Source organism: Procambarus clarkii, chromosome 54 (genome assembly GCF_040958095.1).
Source record: "Procambarus clarkii isolate CNS0578487 chromosome 54, FALCON_Pclarkii_2.0, whole genome shotgun sequence".
Taxonomy (NCBI): Eukaryota; Metazoa; Arthropoda; class Malacostraca; order Decapoda; family Cambaridae; genus Procambarus; species Procambarus clarkii.
This window is the reverse complement of record NC_091203.1, coordinates 18,155,173-18,176,418: the sequence shown is the minus strand read 5'-3', so window position 1 is coordinate 18,176,418 and position 21,246 is coordinate 18,155,173. Positions and strand designations below refer to the sequence as shown.

The 21,246-nt window shown below is 47.3% G+C and overlaps 1 protein-coding gene across 1 annotated transcript; it reads right to left on the bottom strand.

Moving 5' to 3' along the window:
- Positions 1–17,581: 17,581 nt before the first annotated feature.
- LOC123771270 (uncharacterized) lies at positions 17,582–20,983 on the bottom strand. The gene is made up of 5 exons (XM_045763742.2): positions 20,844–20,983; positions 20,360–20,437; positions 18,141–18,623; positions 17,875–18,065; positions 17,582–17,779 (listed from the first exon to the last, which is right to left on the bottom strand). The coding sequence occupies exons 2-5, from the start codon at positions 20,435–20,437 to the stop codon at positions 17,653–17,655; spliced, it is 879 nt and encodes a 292-aa protein (XP_045619698.1). The 5' UTR covers positions 20,844–20,983; the 3' UTR covers positions 17,582–17,652.
- Between the last annotated feature and the right edge of the window lie 263 nt (positions 20,984–21,246).

Below are 21,246 nucleotides of genomic sequence, written 5' to 3'. Positions count from 1 at the left end.
GCATTTGTGTTCCTCACGTGTGCCCCAAAGAATGAGGTGATTTGGTGAAATGCTATGCCCAAGATTACCATCCGAGTTGCCGTCGGGGAAGTGGCTCAAATAGCCTCGGCTATCACTTCCTTTTGACGGCCGTGATGGTCAAGCGGATTAAGGCGCCCTGTAGTTACCAGTTGCGTTGCTTCTGGGAGTATGGGTTCGAGTCACTTCTGGGGTGTGAGTTTTCATTCGCATATAGTCCTGGGGACCATTCAGGCTTGTTCGCATTTGTGTTCCTCACGTGTGCCCCAAAGAATGAGGTGATTTGGTGAAATGCTATGCCCAAGATTACCATCCGAGTTGCCGTCGGGGAAGTGGCTCAAATAGCCTCGGCTATCACTTCCTTTTGACGGCCGTGATGGTCAAGCGGATTAAGGCGCCCTGTAGTTACCAGTTGCGTTGCTTCTGGGAGTATGGGTTCGAGTCACTTCTGGGGTGTGAGTTTTCATTCGCATATAGTCCTGGGGACCATTCAGGCTTGTTCGCATATATATATATATATATATATATATATATATATATATATATATATATATATATATATGTCGTACCTAGTAGCCAGAATGCACTTCTCGGCCTACTATGCAAGGCCCGATTTGCCTAATAAGCCAAGTTTTAATGAATTAATATATTTTCTCTAATTTTTTTCTTATGAAATGATAAAGCTACCCATTTCATTATGTATGAGATCAATTTTTTTTATTGGAGGTAAAATTAACGTAGATATATGACCGAACCTAACCAACCCTACCTAACCTATCTTTATAGGTTAGATTAGGTTAGGTAGCCGAAAAAGCTAGGTTAGGTTAGGTAGCCGAAAGAGTTAGGTTAGGTAGGTTAGGTAGTCGAAAAACAATTAATTCATGAAAACTTGGCTTATTAGGCAAATCGGGCCTTGCATAGTAGGCTGAGTAGTACGTTCTGGCCACTAGGTACGACATATATCACTAGGAACTCATTGACCCGGCCAGGATTCGAACCCATGTCGTCCAGGATCACACCTAAACGTACACAGTACCGTGACCACCGCACCAATGATCGTCAATAAGGTCTTTATAGACGATCATTGATTGATATAGACGATATAGATTGGTGCGGTGGTCACGGTACGTGTACGTTTAGGGGTGATCCTGGACGGCATGGGTTCGAATCCTGGCCGGGTCAAAGAGTTCTTAGTGATATATGGCTTGCGCGTTCATGCAGCTTTCTCACACACACACACACACACACACACACACACACACACACACACATATATACATATATATAATATATATATATATATATATATATATATATATATATATATATATATATATATATATATATATATATTATTAAATATGACCGAAAAAGTAAGATGAATAATTCTAACACGAATTTTCTCAATATTTCTTATGTTTCTTTTCACTGTCGATGGTAATTGAAAAATCAGTTCTCCATAATTCATTTTTATTTCTAGTCTGACGCGACACTTGAACACGTTTTGTAATAACTTATTACATTTTCAAAGACTTTTAGTTTACACACACACAACTATAACCTGCAAACATTAAACAGAGTTCTTAATATGCAATGATTTAAACAGCTTTCATTTTATTTTATACCCGCATTTTGGGTGAGGTGATATGTTACAACAGTTTTGGATGAGGTGAACAAAACTTTCAACACAGGACAGAACACGAAACAATGGGTATTAATTGGATAAATTGAAGATAAGAATGGAAGTAACTGGAGAGGGCCTATTTCTTGATGTTTCTATATTGGAGCGGAGTCTTGAAGTGGGTAGAATATAGTTGTGCATTAATTGGCTGTTGATTGCTGGTGTTGACTTCTTGATGTGTAGTGCATCGCAGATGTCAAGCCGCATGCTATCGCTGTATCTATCGATGATTTCGGTGTTGTTTGCTAAGATTTCTCTGGTGATGGTCTGGTTGTGGGAAGAGATTATATGTTCCTTAATGGAGCCCTGTTGCTTATGCATCGTTAATCGCCTGGAAAGAGATGTTCTTGTCTTGCCTATATACTGAGTTCTTTGAGGCTTACAGTCCCTAAGTGGGCTTTTGAAGGCATAGACGACGTTGGTCTCTTTTAAAGCGTTCTGCTTTGTGTCTGGAGAGTTTCTCATGAGTAGGCTGGCCGTTTTTTTGGTTTTATAGTAAATCGTCAGTTGTATCTTCTGATTTTTGTCTGTAGGGATAGCGTTTCTATTAACAATATCTTTCAGGACCCTTTCCTCCGTTTTATGAGCTGTGGAAAAGAAGTTCCTGTAAAATAGTCTAATAGGGGGTATAGGTGTTGTGTTAGTTGCCTCTTCAGAGGTTACATGGTACTTCACCTTCCTTCTTATGATGTCTTCAACGAAACCATTGGAGAAGCCGTTGTTGACTAGGACCTGCCTTACCCTACAGAGTTCTTCATCAACTTGCTTCCATCCTGAGCTGTGGCTGAGAGCGCCGTCGACATAAGCGTTAACATCACTCCTCTTGTACCTGTCTGAGCAGTCACTGTTGGCATTGAGGCACATTACTATGTTTGTTTCCTTAGTGTAGACTACAGTGTGGAAACCACCGCTTCTTTCCATGACTGTTACATCTAGAAGGGGCAGCTTCCCATCCTTCTCCATCTCGTAAGTGAAACGCAACACAGAATTCCGCTCAAATGCCTCCTTCAGCTCCTGCAGATGTCTGACATCAGGTACCTGTGTAAAAATGTTGTCAACATACCTGCAGTATATGGCCGGTTTCAAGTTCATGTCGACTAAGACCATTTGTTCGATGGTTCCCATGTAGAAGTTCGCAAACAGGACACCTAGGGGAGAACCCATGGCGACCCCATCTACTTGCCATGGGTTCTTGGGTACATGTGCCCATCCGGGCTCAAGAACGGTGCCTCTTTAGTACAAGCTTGGAGTAGTTTCCTTAGAATGTTTTCTGGTATGTCAAGAGGAGCACAGGCCGGATCACGATACTCTGTTCGCTATCGTCCCGATTGTTTCATCCACAGGTACGTTGGTAAACAGTGATTCTACGTCCAACGAGGCCCGTGTTCCCTGCAGTAAGTCAACAAATTCCTTTGGAGACTTCAGGCTGAAGGCGCAAGGGACATAAGAAGTCATCAAGCCGTTGAGTCGCTTTGCCAGTCTTTACGTAGGTCTGGGTATCTGGCTGATGAATGGCTGAAGTAAGTTTCCAGGCTTGTGTGTGTCTTGACATTTCCTTACATGTATCCAGGTTTGTATTCTCCAATAATCTTTGTAATCTCCAATAATCTCCAATAATCTAACATCAGCACGAATCAAGAGAGCAGAAGAATTAGAAGCCCCAGCAACGGCTGGGGGGGGGAGGGGGAGAGAAAGGAATAGCCAAGAAAACGACCAGGACGAGCACCAAGCATCGGCTCCTGGAGACAGACACAAAGGGGCGAAAACCGCGAAATCAGAAGTTGGAGTTCGAGGAAATTGGCGTAATAACCTCGAACGTTCCATTGAAAAATGGACAACGACGAGAAGAGAAAGGACAAAAACAGAGAACAAGGAAGAAAAAGGCGAAAGAGCAACAGAGCACGTTAAAGAATATCAGGGCCTGGATCAGGGTCAGCAAAGTCAGGGTTAGGGGGCATGGGTAAACTGAGCAAAGATGGAGGGAAGGAAACGGGAGAACAGATCAGAGGTGGGCGGGCGGGGTCCGGAGGAGGAAGAGGAGGAGACAACGGAGAGGAGCAGTCAAGGACAGCAGCAGGAAGAGGGGGAGTAGAAAGAGGGGAGCGCACCCCAACAAGAGCAGCAACCGAAAGGGAAGCAGGGGCCAAAGAAACCTCCATAGCAGGAACAGGGGGCGCAATCACTGAAACGGGAAAGGAAGGAGCAACAGAGCCAGAAGTAGGAGCTGAGGAAGAGAGCGAAGCCTTCTTACCCGCCAGGGAGGAGGAAGGAGAGGAGCCAGGCTTACGCTTCTGACTTAAAGAGACAGGTGTCCCAACAACTACGTACCGGGCAACGGATTCTAGTGTCTCAACAGGAGAAGCTGAACGAGAACACACACGACGGCCGTTAGGAGAGCGATGGCCATCCGCCTGCACCGACAGGCGGCGGGGAGAGCCGATAGATGGAAGAGGATGGGAAGGAGGATCGGAGGGGGGACGAGGAAGAAGACACAGGAGACATGACAGACCGGGTAGAAAGAAGGGGAACCCCAGACAGAGGACCAGGAGGGGGACCCCTCGGGACAGAACACAAAGGGACAGAGGAGGGGGCAGTGGGCGTATCAGGGTCCAAGGCCCGGAAACGGTTGAGAGTCTGAGGAAGGGGGGGAAGGACGAGGAGACGAAGAGCGCAACACGCGAGCATAAGAGATGTTAGCATAAGGCGGGAGCCGGCAAACCTGGCGCCTCGCCTCAGGAAAAGATAAACGCTCCTGGTGCTTCAGGTTGAGGACGGCTGCCTCAAGCTTGTAATGGACACAGGCACGGGAGAAGGTAGGATGGGCCTCACCGCAGTTGAGGCAGCGAGCTTGGAGAGAAGTACACTCCGACTTAAGAGTGACCTTCATCCCCACACAAAAGAAAGAGATAGTCCCAGAGCAGCGGAGGGCACCATGCCCAAACCTCCAGCACTTGTTACAGAGTCGAGGAGAAGGAATATACTCTTGGACAGAGCACCTAGCACCAGCAAGAATGACACAGGATGGAAGGGTCCTACCATCTGTGAGGAGGTGGTTCACCAGCTCACTTACAATAGTGCTCTTATGCCTGTGGGAGCCAGTACACTTGTTAAGTGCACTTGTTAAGTGGGCGGACTTAAGTTTTGTACCAGCAACCGAAACATCTAGTGTTTGGGCTCATGTGAGAGCCCCAGTCATCAGCAGTCCATAAATGTTACCCTGGCCGGGGTGGCATGTCTGTGGACAGTGCTAGAGCTGATAGCATCATCTCATTGTATGGCATGGAGCCAGACAACTTTGCGCGCGAACGCCTAGGCCGCAGGCGTGGGGTGAAACATGTGGGGCCCCACGCTCGCTGGCCACTTGAGTGGTTGTCATGGAGACAGCCGCCATCTTAGTAAACATCTTGAGCCGCCATGTTGGTCGGCCATCTTGGAGCAGCCCTAGGGGCTATGCTACACCGTCGCTGATTGGATGAGAGGGGTAGGCCGCTGTATGCCTTCCTCTCATTGGTTATTTCGAGAAGGACGCGGGAATAGCCGTTGTGTAGCATCATTCTGAACTCAGCCGCCACCTTGTCAAGACGTTCCTGTACTCAATTCGGCCAAATTGATGTATAGGGCGTCGTGGTGGCTGGACTACAACTGCTGATGCTTCCTGCTTCACCTACGACATCGGTCGTCACAGAATCCGGCCGAAGTCGTCGCTTGGAGGGGTTTAAGACATTATTGTATGCAGGGGGTAGAGGTACAGTGATCTGGGATCGTGGGGGAATGTGCATACGAGCAGCAACAGACTCGTAGATCCCATACCAGTGATGATTAGACTTGCTAGTGCTCTGTAGCAGTCGATGGGAACGGGGAAATTCGTGTCAGTGTTAAGGCAATTTCCCGTGTTTGTACTACGGTCAGGAACTACCGCCGCCTACGCCACCCGGAGCGAGCCAGCCACCTATAGCGGGGTGCCTGATGTATGGGAATGGTGTGTAAAGCCGGCAGTGTGAATGAGTAAGTACCTATGTGTGTATTTCGGTGATTAGTAGTCTCTAAAGCTTGAATTCGAGGTCAAGTGTTCCGTCACATTGTCACGCAGCACCTGTTCAGGTGGAGTGAATTGTGGGCGAGGAGATTAATCACCCGTGATGTCATCTTGTCAGTCCAGAGGGACTTAAGTCTAGTGTACACAGACGTACAGTGTGTGTGTGTGGGTACACACGGGGAACAGAATATACATAGATTAGCCAAGGACTGAGAAGATGTCCATGTAATAAATTCTTTTATTTCATTGTGGTAATCATTTTTGATCGTCCGTGGGACGGAGTGATATCATTTCCATGTGTGGTCTTGCAGGTGTGGAATTCCAACACTGAGCGCTCAGGTATGTGTAACGCCAGTGATTCCTGGCAATGATTATTGTGGAGTGTGCCACAGTGTGGTTTAAATTTCTTGTAGTGTTCCCAGGGCCGTGACAAGTGTGATTTATATAAATATATATATTGTGGTTGCAGTGTTAATTAACGTAATTTTGGTGAGGTTTGGTGAGTGACGAGGCCGTCTAGAGAGACCGCCCCCGCTCTGTCGAGTAACGTAACTCTCGAGTGTTTATCGGCATGCGTGACCGATAAATCACTCACCCATGTGATTTAAGGAGTGTGAGATTCGCCTTAGTGTTCCCAGTAACGTTTGATAGCTGTAGACTACATGTGTCAGCGGTAATTATATATATATATATATATATATATAATCGTAGTGTCACGGTGCCCAGTGTTAATGTGTTATTTACTGTGTGGTGATTGCAATATATTGACCTATGTTCTAGGGGTCCTTTGCAGCAGTAAGTAAGTAAGTGTGTGCAGTATCCTAATATTTGGAAATTAGAGTACTTGCCGTGTGTGTTATTGCAAAGGGGGTTGTTATTTGATGGTGATTGTTGCTAGTGTTGAGCAATCACCATATGTGATTGCAGTTCAGTAAAACCATTGTGGGGCAGGGTTCTAGAGGGTTCATGTCCTGTAGGTTATTTTACTAGGTTCTGCAGTATTGTCATAGCAACCGGATTGTAACGTAAATCACTGTGATTTGTTAGTGTGATTTGTCATTGTCGTGGGGGAACTCGGCTGTAGACGAGTACTTGGATATACAAATATATTCTCCTGGTTATCTGGTAGGACATCGAAGTCCAGTATTCAGTGAGGTGATTGCGAGGCAATTAATATAACGTAACCAAGGGAACGCCCATTGCTTTAAGAGAATTTGTTCTTGGACAATTTGAGTAACGTAGAATGCGTTTGGGTTAATTTACTTTCCTGTAAGCAGCTACGGTAGTCTCGAGGAGCCTAGCCATCAGCCAGATAAGAATTAGAGTATTGTCTGTCGTAATTAACGGTCAGTGGGCCGGGTAATTGACGTGTTTCAGGAAGTCAAAGTAATTAATCTCGATCCTTGTTTGATCGACTCACACGAAGGCTACATTGTTCCATTAACGTAACGTCGTTATCTGCCCGGAAGTACCGGCACTTGATTGACTCGTGAGAGGAGTAGCGTCATTTTAGAATAACGTAAACGTGGGGCTAATTACTGTTATTAGTCGCCTGAATTGGTCTGAGTATGGAAGGCTTAGACGGAATTCGTACCTTAATGTAAATTGCTGAGCCAGTGTGAAAGGTTGCGTATTTTAATTGTTTAATTATTGATCTTGAGGATAGTAATTAATTACTCTAAAGGTAATCACGAGTGATTACCGTTCTCTTAGCACTTTGGACATTGCAAATCAGAGTTTACCATCGCAGAGTGATTAGTAACCGATTAACGTAAATTAACGTAACTAGTAGAGATTAATCAGCTGTCTGGAAGTACAGGGATTAATGGGATTTTCTCACTGAATGCTCGACGGGTAGAGTGTTGTTTGATTTCCGCGTTACTAGTGACAGTTGTAAGAGTTGTTAATTTAACGTAAATGTTACCTTGTTATTAACGTAAATGTTATTGTGTTATTAACGTAAATCAATTGTTATTGATTGTTGATCGTCCGTGGGACGGAGTGTTAACGTAAGGATTAATTTGTGGAAGGGTGCTGGAGTTGCCAGTGAACCCATTAGTTATTGTTGTCATTGAAAGACTACTGATTTGATTGCATTGCAACCGCTGTTGCAGGAGTAGACTGCACTGAGGCGTAGAACAGTTAGGTTACTGGAGACGTGTTTCAGAACCTACTGTGTCATTTGTTGTAATTGTGATTATAGATCTGTTAGTTCTTGCTTGCTTGTTGATTCCTCTGTGGTCACGCTTATGTTCGAGTTAGTTCATTATGCAGTCCGAGGGGCTGGTGTCTAGCTGTCATTGATAGTGTCACAGGAAGGATTTCGAGTAACGTCATTGACATTTCTTTTGTTGTAGTAGTTAGTACTTTATTGAATAAACTAAGTTGTTATGGTTAACACTGTCTTTTCGTTACACCCCCACACATTATTATTGTTATGCAAATGTTCTTCACACTCGACTAACATTGAGACTAATTTTCTGAGCTTTGGATCAAATATACGGCACCACACAACAATAAATTATTGTTGTGAGAGCCCGTGACCTACTCGTTAGATTCGCTTCGGCGATTGGCGAAGGTCGGCGGCCTAAGTGGGGGGGGATTTCAATTTTCATTGGGGTCTCGGCGTTTGCTCGCGCCTAGTCAATTGTTCATACATGGTCCCAAAGTGAGGAATGAGCTGGTTACTACACTGGTGTGTTAGCTAAGCAAGTCCTTCCTCAGGCGACCTAGTTGAATATCACGACAGGAATAAAGGTTAAAGAATAAAGAAAGTTCTTAGAAATTTTCCGAGCTAAAATTCCTTATACCAATTTCAATTTATTCCACAAATTCTCAAAAACTCTCACACCATCAAAGGTGATCTTCACAACGCGAAGGGGTTGACGGCGACGACCACGAGGGGGACGAGTAAACGAGTCAACCTGGAGGACAGAATGACCTTGGGCATCAAGGATATGCCGAATATCATCATGGCAATCCTGCAGATTCCGAACACCGGTTGCAACATGGGGTGGGAGGAGAATAGTGCCAACACTGGCATTCATCTGAACGTTCTTGGAGACCCGAACAGGGATCTCACCAAGGCAAGATAAGGCAGCCAGGCGGGAAGCTGCATCCTGAGGAGCAGCAGCAACGACACGTGTACCGAGACGAGTGGGGTTGAAAGTAACAGACGCATCCACGGAATCTACAAGATACCGATGGAGGGAGAAATCGTCAGGAGGCGCAGAATCAAGAGGGAGGAGATCAAAGTATTTGGCCCATGAAGCAGGACCAAACAAGACCTGATACGCATCAGCACGGGAAGGAATCGAGCGAGTGCGGCTGGGGGCGCGAACGGCGTTGAGAACCCCTAGAGAGGTCAAAAGGCGCAGTAGTCACAACGAGAGACTTGGCCGCACCAGGGGACGAAGTGGTCACCACCGGGGGCTGGAGGCTCGACCCAACCACAGAGGAGGAAGGGGAGCTGGGGGAAGAAGTCAGGATGGTCAAAGGAGGAGCAAGGTCGGGGCCCAACGCAGCGGGAGCTACAGAGCCTGGTCTTCCAATACAGGCCGACTCAGGGGCTTGGTCGCCCACCCCACGAGCCTGAGAGGGTAGAACGGAAACAATCAACGACATAGAAACGAAGAGAAAAATTCATCCACGAATGGAGCCACAATTAGAGGCAGGACACCCAACAGGAAGCTATCGCCGATCATGCCGGGGCCCCCTACAGGTGCGTCGTGAGTATACGCCCCACAAACGCCACCTTAAGAACCGTCAGTCCGTCGAGATCGGGTTCAGCGACGAAAGGGGGATTGACAATAAAAGGTTCCCCTCGCTTGAGACGTTGGGTACTACAGTTCTACGGGTGCAAGAGTATGCCTCCTCAAGCACCCGGGCGTGAAAATAGAAGGCCAAAGAAATAATCCAAAACAAGCAAAAGGTCGGCAGGAAACGACAAGCAGATAGAAAAGCGGGAGAAAAACGAAACAAGGAAAAGGAAAAGCGATCCGGCACAATTAGAGAAGACAGCAGCAGGAGTGTAAGGCCAGAAAAGGACAGAGGACTGCTCCACGGAGCATCACACCCCGGCAGCCGTCCACCAAGCCCCCTCACGACGCCAACGGGCCGGATGGGGAGGGGGGGTCACATAAGGAGAGTGGGGGGAGTCACCAGCTCGAGTGGGTGTGCGCATGTGACAATGAGGTTAATTATTGGAGCCGCATCCCCTAAACCTGTGACATTGAGTCCCTCTCCAAGTGCCAGAACCGCCCAGGGTGATCTTGTAAAGTATAAGCACTATCGAGTGTTTGGGTTGGTTTGTCTAGAAAGAAATAAAAGACACCACCAACCACAATAATAATGTACAAGGGAAACATTATCTGCCATGAAAACGAGGAAAAGCCTTAATTCACGAATGTGCCCCCACACCCACCATGGAGCCACAATTAGAAGCAGGACACCCAACAAGAAGCTATAGCTTATGCTGGGGGGCCCCTTAGGGGTACGTCGCAAGTAAGTAATTATCAAAAGAAGGCACCAAACCGGGAAGGCTATGTAGCACCATCAAATACGCAAAATAATCAGAGGGCGCTAAATATCACCAAGGATGCCAATACGAGAACAAAAACGCATAAGGCGAACGATATCAAAAGTATCCGAGTCACCAAGAATTCTATCGAGGGACAGGTGACCGCGAGGGGCGGTCGGAAAGCAAGACACACGCTCGTCCTGGAAGTCAGGACATTCAAGAAGGACATGCACGACCGTAAGAGGGACAATGCAACTAGGACAATAAGGAGCAGGGCGGCGCTCCATCAAGTGACCATGGGTTAAGCGAGTATGGCCAATACGCAACCTCGCTAGAGCTGTTTCCCACCGCCGGTTACGGTGGAAGGAGGACGGCCACGAGGAAACACAACATTTAAGAGTACGTAGCTTGTTACCAGGAACAGACAACCAAGAAGCCTGCCAACGGGTAAGGACTGAGGAATGGATAACCGGGTAAAAGTCGGAATACGGAATGCCTTTACGAGAGATGGGACAAGAGCGGACAGCTTCCTTAGCGGCAGCATCCGCACGCTCATTTAAAGACACGCCAATATGGCTGGGAACCCAACAAAACTCAACCGACTTAAATTTACTGTGAACGAGAAACAGCCAATGCTGGATCTCGACAACTACCGGATGAACTGGATTAAAGCACCCGAGAGCCATGAGGGCACTACGAGAGTCAACAACAACCACAAAGGAAGACTGACAACGAGAAAGCAGGAGACGAAGAGCATAGAGAATAGCATAAAGTTCCGCTGTAAAGATGCTAGTCTCCGGAGGCAAGCGACACATATAAGTGCGATCAGGAAAAACAACAGAGTAGCCAACACCGTCCGCTGACTTAGACCCATCGGTGAAGACAGAAACGGAGCGGGAGTGAGAAGAAAAGTGCTCGAGGAAAAGGCGTTTTAGAACTGTAGGAGGGGTAAAAGCTTTAGTGATACGAGTCAAGGATGTACAAAACCGCGGAAGAGGGACCCTCCACGGGGGCAAAGAAGGAACAACACGAGGAGAAACATCAGAAATACGAACGGAAAGAGAATCCTGTAGGCGAGATAACCGGACAGAAAGAGGGAGGTGGTGAAGAGGAACAGGAACCGCAGGAGGGGTAAAAGTTAAAGCACGACAGAGACGAGAGGAAGGATGTTGCAAGGACCGCGCAAGATAGCGAAGACAGTAGCGATCACGGCGGTCCTGGAGAGACAGGAAGCCAGTGTCAACATAAGGTACTAAGGACGGGAGTCGAACGAAAGGCACCAGAACTGAGGCGCAACCCAGTATGGTGCAAAGCATCAAGACGGCGAAGAGTAGAAGGAGAAGCAGACGAGTAAGCAGGGCAACCATAATCGAGCTTAGACAGGACGAGAGAGGAATGTAAAGCAAGGAGAGTGCGCCTATCTGCCCCCCAAGAAGTATGGGACAAGACTCGAAGGAGGGTAAGGGACTTAGAGCACTCAACACGGAGGTAAGAGATATGGGGAGACCAAGACAAACGAGTGTCAAGGAATAACCCCAAAAGCTTCGCGGAATCTTTGTATTCAAGGGGATGACCATAAAGTGACAAAGAGGGACGAAGAACAACCCGTTTCCGCGTAAAAGTCATGGCACAAGTCTTAGAAGTAGAGAACTTGAAGCCATGACCTGTGGCCCAAGACGACACGGCATCAATCGCAAGTTGAAGCCGGCGTTGAAGGAGAGGCGAATCATCACCCTGACAACAAAGGGTAAGATCATCGACATAGAGAGCGGAGAAGACACCAGAAGGAAGAGAGGAAAGAAGACCATTGAGGGCAACCAGAAAAAGAGTAGTGCTCAGAACACTACCCTGGGGCACACCTTCGTATTGCTGAAAAGGGGGAGAGAGAGCGGTACCAAGGCGCACCCGAAAGGAACGACGAGAGAGGAAGCTGCGGAGAAAGAGAGGGAGACGACCACGAAGGCCAAAAGAATGAAGTTGAGATAGGATATGATAACGCCAAGTGGTGTCGTAAGCCTTTTCTAGGTCAAAAAGGACGGCAACAACGGAGGTCTTCGCAGCAAAAGCAGTACGGATATAGACCTCCAAGTTCACCAGGACATCTGTCGTGCTGCGGCACTTGCGGAAACCAAATTGAGAAGGGGAGAGGAGGTGATGGTGTTCCAGGAACCACATCAGACGAACGTTAACCATACGTTCAAAGAGTTTGCAGACACAACTTGTGAGAGCAATAGGGCGAAAGTCCTTAGGGGAAGTACCCAGAGACCCTGGTTTGCGAACAGGGAGGACAACGGCATCGAGCCAGTCCTCAGGGACTGACGACGACTCCCAGATCCGATTATACAGACTCAGTAAATACTGAGACGTGCTCGGAGGGAGATGGCGAAGCATCTCATAATGAATACCATCGGAGCCCGCCGCCGTAGAACCGCAGAGGGCCAGGGCAGAACGAAGTTCAGAGAGAGAGAAGGGATCATTATAGGGAAGCTGAAGATGAGTGCAGAAATCTAAAGGACGAGACTCAAGGACAGGTTTACGAAGAAAGAAAGATTGGGGAAGATGAAGACCAGAGCTAACAGAAGAAAAGTGGGAACCCAGTTCGGAAGCGACCTGCAACGGGTCCGCCACAAGAGTATCATGGAGGTGAAGGACCGGTGAAACATCGGGAACGAACTTACCCGCTATCTTGCGGATACGCTTCCAGATCTGGGCCAGAGGGGTTTCGGACGTAATTGTCGAGACATAAGATGCCCAACATTCACGTTTAGCCGTACGGATGGCCCTACGGGCCACCGCACTCGCTTTCCGAAAGAAAAGAAAAGAATCGGTCGTCTGCCTACGGCGGTGCTTCTTCCAGGCTGCACGCTTACAGCGGACAGCCCGAGCACAGTCCGCATTCCACCAGGGAACGCACTTCCGTGGACCCCGAGAGGAAGAGCGAGGAATAGAGCGGAGGGCAGCGTCGAAGACAGTGTCACGAAAAAGGAGGAGAGCGCGAGAGAGGGGCAGAAGGGAGAGGTCAGAGAGAGTAGCACTGAGGGAAAACAGGGTCCAGTCCGCCTTAGCAAACTGCCACCTAGGGAAAGAGAGGGAAGGGCGAAAAGAGAAAAAGGAAACAAGGATGGGGAAATGATCACGTCCATGGAGGTCATCAAGAACCTGCCATGTGAAATCTAAGTAAAGAGAAGAAGAGCAGAGAGAAAGATCAAGACAAGAAAGGGTGCGAGTTCGAGAGTCCAAATGAGTGGGCTCACCAGAATTCAGAAGAGACAGGGAAGAAGAGAGGAGAAACGGCTCAAGGAGGCGACCCCGGGTATTCGTCAGAACGTCACCCCAAAGAGAATGACGACAATTGAAGTCACCCAGCAGGAGTACAGGCTCCGGCAAGGAGTCTAGGAGGTGTTTCAAATCAGGAAGAGAGAGCGGGACACCCGGGGGGAGATAAATGGAACAAACAGTGTACCATTTCCCCACAAAGATACGAGCAGCAGAACAATGGAGAGGCGAAGGAAAAAGTAAAGGAACAAAGGGAACATCAGCCCGAATCAAGAGAGCAGAAGAATTAGAAGCCCCAGCAATGGCTGGGGGGGGGGAGAGAAAGGAATAGCCACGAAAACGACCAGGACGAGCACCAAGCATCGGCTCCTGGAGACAGACACAAAGGGGCGAAAACCGCGAAACCAGAAGTTGGAGTTCGAGGAAATTGGCGTAATAACCTCGAACGTTCCATTGAAGAATGGACAACGACGAGAAGAGAAAGGACAAAAACAGAGAACAAGGAAGAAACAAAGGCGAAAGACCAACAGAGCACGTTAAAGAATATCAGGGTCGGGATCAGGGTCAGCAAAGTCAGGGTTAGGGGGCATGGGTAAACTGAGCAAAGACGGAGGGAAGGAAACGGGAGAACAGATCAGAGGTGGGCGGGCAGGGTCCGGAGGAGGAGGAGGAGGAGGAGGAGGAGACAACGGAGAGGAGCAGTCAAGGACAGCAGCAGGAAGAGGGGGAGTAGAAAGAGAGGAGCGCACCCCAGCAAGAGCAGCAACCGAAAGGGAAGCAGGGGCCAAAGAAACCTCCATAGCAGGAACAGGGGGCGCAAGCACTGAAACGGGAGTGGAAGGAGCAGCAGAGCCAGGAGGAGGAGCTGAGGAAGAAAGCGAAGCCTTCTTACCCGCCGGGGAAGAGGAAGGAGAGGAGCCAGGCTTACGCTTCTGACTTAAAGAGACCGGTGTCCCAGCAACTACGTACCGGGCAACGGATTCCAGTGTCTCAACAGGAGAAGCCGAACGAGAGCACACACGACGGCCGTTAGGAGAGCGATGGACATCCGCCCGCACCGACAGGCGGCGGGGAGAGCCGATAGATGGAGGAAGAGGATGGGAAGGAGGATCGGAGGGGGACGAGGAAGGAGACACAGAAGACACGACAGACCGGGTAGAAGGAAGGGGAACCCCAGACAGAGGACCAGGAGGAGGATCCTTCGGGAGAGAACCCAAAGGGACAGAGGAGGGGGCAGTGGGCGCATCAGGGTCCAAGGCCTGGAAACGGTTGTGAGTCTGAGGAAGGCGGGAAGGACGAGGAGAGGAAGAGCGCAACACGCGAGCATAAGAGATATTAGCATAAGGCGGGAGCCGGCGAACCTGGCGCCTCGCCTCAGGAAAAGATAAACGCTCCCGGTGCTTCAAGTTGAGGACGGCTGCCTCAAGCTTGTAATGGACACACGCACGGGAGAAGGTAGGATGGGTCTCACCGCAGTTGAGGCAACGAGCCTGGGGAGAAGCGCACTCCGACTTAGAGTGACCTTCGCCACCACACAAAGGACAGAGAGAGACAGTCCCGGAGCAGCGGAGGGCACCATGCCCAAACCTCCAGCACTTGTTGCAGAGCCGAGGAGAAGGAATGTACTCCTGGACAGAGCACCTGGCACCAGCAAGAATGACAGAGGGTGGAAGGGTCCTACCATCAAAGGTAATCTTCACAACCCGGAGGGGTTGACGGCGACTACCACGAGGGGGACGAGTAAACGTGTCCACCTGGAGAATAGAATGGCCCTGGGCAGCGAGGATATGTCGAATATCGTCGTGGCAGTCGCGTAGGTCCCGAACACCGGTCGCAACATGGGGCGGGAGCAAAATAGTGCCAACACTGGCATTCAACTGGACGTTCTTCGAGACCCGAACGGGGGTCTCGCCAAGGCAGGATAAGGCAGCCAAGCGGGAAGCAGCATCCTGAGAAGGAGCAGCAACGACACGCGTACCGAGACGAGTGGGGTTAAAAGTAATGGAGGCATCCACGGAATCAATGAGATGTCGATGAAGGGAGAAATCGTCAGGAGGCGCAGAATCAAGAGGGAGGAGATCAAAATATTTGGCCCACGAAGCGGGACCAAACAAGGCTTGATAGGTAGCAGAACTGGAAGGAATCGAGCGAGGGCGGCCGTGACGAGAACGGCGGTGAGAACCCCCAGAGAGAGAGGGGTTAAAAGGCGCAGTAGTAACAACTAGAGAAGGAGCCGCGCCAGGGGACGAGGTAGTCACCACTGGGGGCTTGGGGCTCGACCCAACCACAGAGGAGGGAGGAGAGCCAGGGGAAGGAGTCAGAGAGGCCAAAGGAGGAGCAAGGTCGGGGCCCAATGCAGCGGAGGCTACAGAGCCCGGTCTTCCAATACGGACCGACTCGGGGGCTTGGTCGCCCACCCCACGAGCCTGAAAAGGTAAGCCAGAAACAGCCGAAACAGGGGTTATCATCTTGACGAAATTACGAATTCACTCACGAATGTGCCCCCACACCCACCATGGAGCCACAATTAGAGGCAGGACACCCAACAAGAAGCTATCGCCGATCTTGTCGGGGCCTCCTAGGGGTGCGTCGTGAGTATACGCCCCACAAACGCCACCTTAAGAAACCGACAGTCCGTCGAGATCGGGTTCAGTGACGAAGTGGGGATTGACAATAAAAGGTTCCCCTCGCTCTCGACGTCGGGTACCGCAGTTCTACGGGTGCAAGAGTATGCCTCCTCAAGCACCCGGGCGTCAAAGTAGAAGAAGTCCAAGGGAAGAACCAGAACGAGCAAAAGGTCGGCAGGAAACGGCAAGCAGATAGGAGAAGAGGGGGGAGAAAAACGAAACAGAAGGAAAAGGAAAAGATGCCCAGCAGAATTGGAGAGGACGGCAGCAGGAGCACAAGGCTAGAAAAGGACAGAGGACTGTCCCAAGGAGCATCACACTCCGGCAGCCGCCCACTAAGCCCCCAGACGGCGACAACGAGCTGAGCGGGGAGGGGGGGGGTACGTCGCAAGTACAAGCCCCACAAACGCCACCTTAAGAACCGTCAGTCCGTAGAGATCGGGTTCAGTGATGAAAGGAGGATTGACAAAATGTTCCCCTCTCTATCTACGTTGGGTACTACATCTTCACGGGTGCAAGAGTATGCCTCCCCAAGCACCCAGGCGTCAAAATTAAAGTTGGCTTTACTAAATTAAGCTCTAAAATTGACTCAAACTTGCTCAATACCTCAAATCTAACTTTGAAAAGTTCTCGTGTATGGATAATAGTAATACTCATTTACCACAACAATAACCGACTGTACACTCTTTCACTGTCGGGTGGAAGAGATGAACTCTTTACCCTCCAAACTATTTTTCTCCTGTGCCTTACTCCTCTCGGTCTTATGGAATGAGTCTCCGTTCTGCCTTCAGATGTCCAAGTGCTCCTCTGAGCAAGCCAGGTATACGAGGGTACTTCATGCAACCGATTCACGATTCTCTTTCAAGGGAAGAAAATAATTATCCATCAATGACAACGGTGGACAAGTCTGACCCCTCCTTCCCTCTAGGGGGTCATTATTCACTATGAATCGACACTTCGTTACAGGCAACCTTGCCTCTGAATATCGCTGGTTACACTCCAGTTTGCAATTCTTCCACACTTTGTTAACTACCACCATATAGGATCACACTGCACTGCGTTTTGCATCCAATAATGTCCCGTCGGCGAGAAGACACGTACCGACTCTTGCTTTGAGAGCAGCAAGGGTTTCAGACTCCCCACCCACAACATTCAGTTATGGAACCAAGAATTAATTCAAGTGCTTATTAAGCAATTTGAGAGTTGTGCTGACCAGGACAACATTTCTGTTAATACATTTGGTTAGGAGGTTGCAAGATAATCAACCCAATCCCTCAGTTCATTCAACTTGAACCTGTCATTCAGGTTGACAATGCCTGGTTCCGGACCACCAGCTGTTTCTGAATTCCACCTTTTATTTGTCAATAAGGCTTGCAAATCTATCTACTAATCTAGCTATTTAAGGCAAAAGAATTATGATAAGCTTCTCCTAGAAACCATTTTATTGAATATACTTAATATTTCGTTCTTTAAAATCTTAGCAAGGATAGACGTGCTAAAGCTGTCTATAACCGTAGCGGGCTCCGGGGACGAGGACCGTGTCGGTGACTGTGCGGTAGTCCGTGAACACTGTGCTCTTCGTATTAATGTTTGTTCTCACCAGCGTTGTCGTGTACGACAGCCTGTGGGGAGTAAAGTGGGCAATTAGGCAATACCTTTTGAAGTAATCCAAGGAATTTGAAGTTTCAGTACAATACTGTAGACATATCAAACTTACACTTGGGTAGCAGTAGTAGTATAGGTCGTCTGCATGATGACGTAGGAGGTGTGGGCAATAGTCACGTAGTCTAAAGATCTTTCAGTCACAATCCTGAAGTCTGACTGCACGTACGTGACCGTTAGGGTTGAAGGTCTGACAACTACCGTTGTCTGGAGGGCGACGCGATCATCCACTGGCGTCTGGACCACCTGTAAGACATCACTTTGTTAGTCTAAGCTCAGCCTCCAGACCATCGTTTGTCACAATATATACCAAGTACTCACCGCGCGTGTTCCAGTGGTGACAGTCTGGACGGTGAGGGAAGTGAGGGTGACAGCCACACTCTGGAAAGCCTGATCAGTGAGGGTGACGAAGCGGTCGATGGTGAAGAGCTGGGTGACAGTGGGGTTAAATACTGCGTCAACTCTGCTCACTTGAGGACTGCCATACCTTGCACCAGCGGAAAAAGCCGGACCGCTAGTGCCAGAGGAAGCGAGAGGTCCACTGCTAACCTGTCCAGTCCTGTCACCACTCCCGCCAACTCTTTGACCAGAACTGCCAGCTGGACCACCGCTGATGCTTTGGCCGAGGTTAATACCTACGCCTTGACCGCTGCCAAGTCCTAATCCAGCACCCAGAACTGGACCGCTGCCGACGCCAGGGCCGCCACCTAATACTGAACCGCTGCCATGTTGACCCGATGACCCCTGAGAGCTGGCACTACCCGCACCTCCCGGTCCTCGGGCTAGACTACCATAAGAGCCAGGCTGATGGGTTGGATGATGTAAACATTTTGAAGTCCATGTTTAAGAGCCATTAGAAAATTTTGATTTGTAAAAATACTCATAAAATTCACGTCTTTGAGGCCCTTGCACTAAATACATTAAACATTTTAAAAATTAGTGCCCCTTAGTAGTTAAGTTTTATAGTATGGCAATATACAAGAAAACTGCACTAACTTATACATTAGTATGTGAAGATTAGTTGGTTTAAGACGTTGTGCAAGACATGATGCAATATTGACGACTAAATGTTAGTGGTACCAAACGTTAGAGTTAACCAGGTAATTTTTCAACTTTAATCGAGTTGAAGAAACTTTAGGGGAAACAGAACCCCACATTTCCGATGTGTTCTTTATGAGAAGTGGTGACATCCAAGTATCCAAGCTACAGCCATCAAGATCAATTAAAGTTAATTTAGATAAAAGTATGTGTTAAGAATCGGCAGTATACAAAATTATTCTATAACCAAAAGATTTATTGGTCCTTTAACCCACTCTGTAGAGCCCCAATACAGTAACGAAGATTAACTTCATATCCAAACAAATCTGTGGTAGAATCAGGTCAACCTTACCGCAAACAAACTTTAGGGGGAAAAAAAAAATTGATGAATAGTCTAAAATGCTATACAAACTTAGACCCTTTAAATTTAAAAGCTAAAAAGGAACTTTAACAATGGAACAATTTTAAATTAAGGTCTAAAGCCCCAAGCTTTAGGGCAGCCTCAAAATAACCCCATTTTACTAAATTCCAATATTTGATTTATCTTTTGTCATCCTACAATTAAAAGGCAAGTCCGTACCCATAAAATGGAGGCTGGTATCGATCACAAGAAAAGTATTAAATAATTAGACAATTAAGGGTTACGACAGACTGAAGACTAAGAGACTGCTTTATTGTAATATTTACACAAGTTCTACTTTCACTTAAATATTTAAATCAGATATTCGACCTCATGAATTTAAGATAAGGTCACCAAGGAAGTTTGCCCCCCCCCCTTTTTTTTTGTAAAAATTTAGAAAAAACTAGCATCCACACAACTACACACTTCGAGACTCGCCAAGGTCGTCTCACTACGCCTGCGTGACATTCTATAAAGATTTTATAGTATAAATACAAGTTATGTTCAGATTTCCTGATCTCAACGTTCTTCACCGATTGCCTGGAAATTTTGACTGTGCCATTGGAATGTACACGTCTTTATATACCTGCCCCATTTGTGACAGAAAAAAAACTTTTCTTTAAAAAAAATAAATGGTGCTAGCTGTTGTACGTAATTGCAACACTATACTAAGTATATTACGATTTGATTTCAATGTTACTGATTGCATTTATGAAATTAATTTTCATGAACGTAGACTTTGATTAAATTATTGTGTGGCATTGCATTTTGAAGCGAGCCGTGATATTTAACACGCCACATTTCACGAGTACTTCATTTCTTCAGTATTAACCATTTCGTTTACTTTTTCTTTACTGTTCAAATTTTTCTGATGGGAACAAATCATTTGGGAACGCATCGGACGAGGGAAATGGTTGGAAGAACGGGAATGGGAAAAGGGGGGGGGGGGGGGTAGAAGTTTAGGGACGAGTTAGTTTAGAATGATGGGGAAAACGAGGTTGCTGTGGCCCTGCAACACGTACCGTACAGCTAGTGTTTAATAAAAAATACTTAAACAAAATAAAATATACCAAAAAGTTTCAGAAAAAATATGTTTACTCACGGTAACAAGTTGGGCAACGACAATCACCTGGGAAACTACCAGGGTTGTCCACAATATTATCCAGGAAATGTTGGTCATCTGAAAAATATTGTAGTTAAAGTGAAATCAATAACAGCTTCGCCAATGCGGCAAAACCGTTTTAGTTAATATTGGTATATAATAAAACGTGTCACGTTGCATGAAGTGCTGGAGGGTGGATATTTACCAATAAAGAATGTAGCAAGACAATTTTACTGGTTTCTTTGCCTCTAATACTCTACCATTAGTCAAAAGCATTTATTTATCATCTTCGTAAATTAAAAGAAGAATACTGGCGAGTGGAAGTCAGACAAATGAGCAGGATAGAACATTGACGCCCATATACCAGCTTGTATGAAAAAAAAATTAAAAAGTTAAATACACAAAGAAACGTTATCCAAAGCCGATTTCATAACATTATTAAACCTAATGAAATAACAATAAACTAATCAGTTTACACACAAACCTTGAAGGACAAAGAGAGTGTTATCACCAGAGGAAGTTAGGGATTGAATGTCAAGTGCAGGAAGGTGGGCCGACTCGTTGCCTTCCCCACACACTATAAACACTCGCACTAACAAGAGACTATAGAAGAAGGATAGGAAAGCTCTCTATAAAATATATAGATCTTGTATCACCCAACCCGACGCTCGCCCTGCCTAACAACTCCATCTATTGACGAGTGCGCCAACTACAGGAGAAAGTGGTACTATTTCATTCCCTTCCCATTAACATTATATCACTACCTTTCTTGAATTATTGTAAAAGTTCTTTGTTTCTAAATTATGTCGTGGTAAATAGTTTGTTAATAACTTCACTAATTCCAAAGTTTTCAATTTTTTACCATGATTAAGCTAATACATAAAAGC

Excerpts from the sequence above, each read along its gene's own strand:
- LOC123771270 (XM_045763742.2), bottom strand. The coding sequence starts at position 20,437 with ATGACCAACATTTCCTGGATAATATTGTGGACAACCCTGGTAGTTTCC. Across the intron at positions 18,066-18,140 it reads TCACCACTGGAACACGCGCG|GTGGTCCAGACGCCAGTGGA; the intron begins GTGAGTACTTGG and ends GATGTCTTACAG. Across the intron at positions 17,780-17,874 it reads ACTACTACTGCTACCCAAGT|GCTGTCGTACACGACAACGC; the intron begins GTAAGTTTGATA and ends TACTCCCCACAG.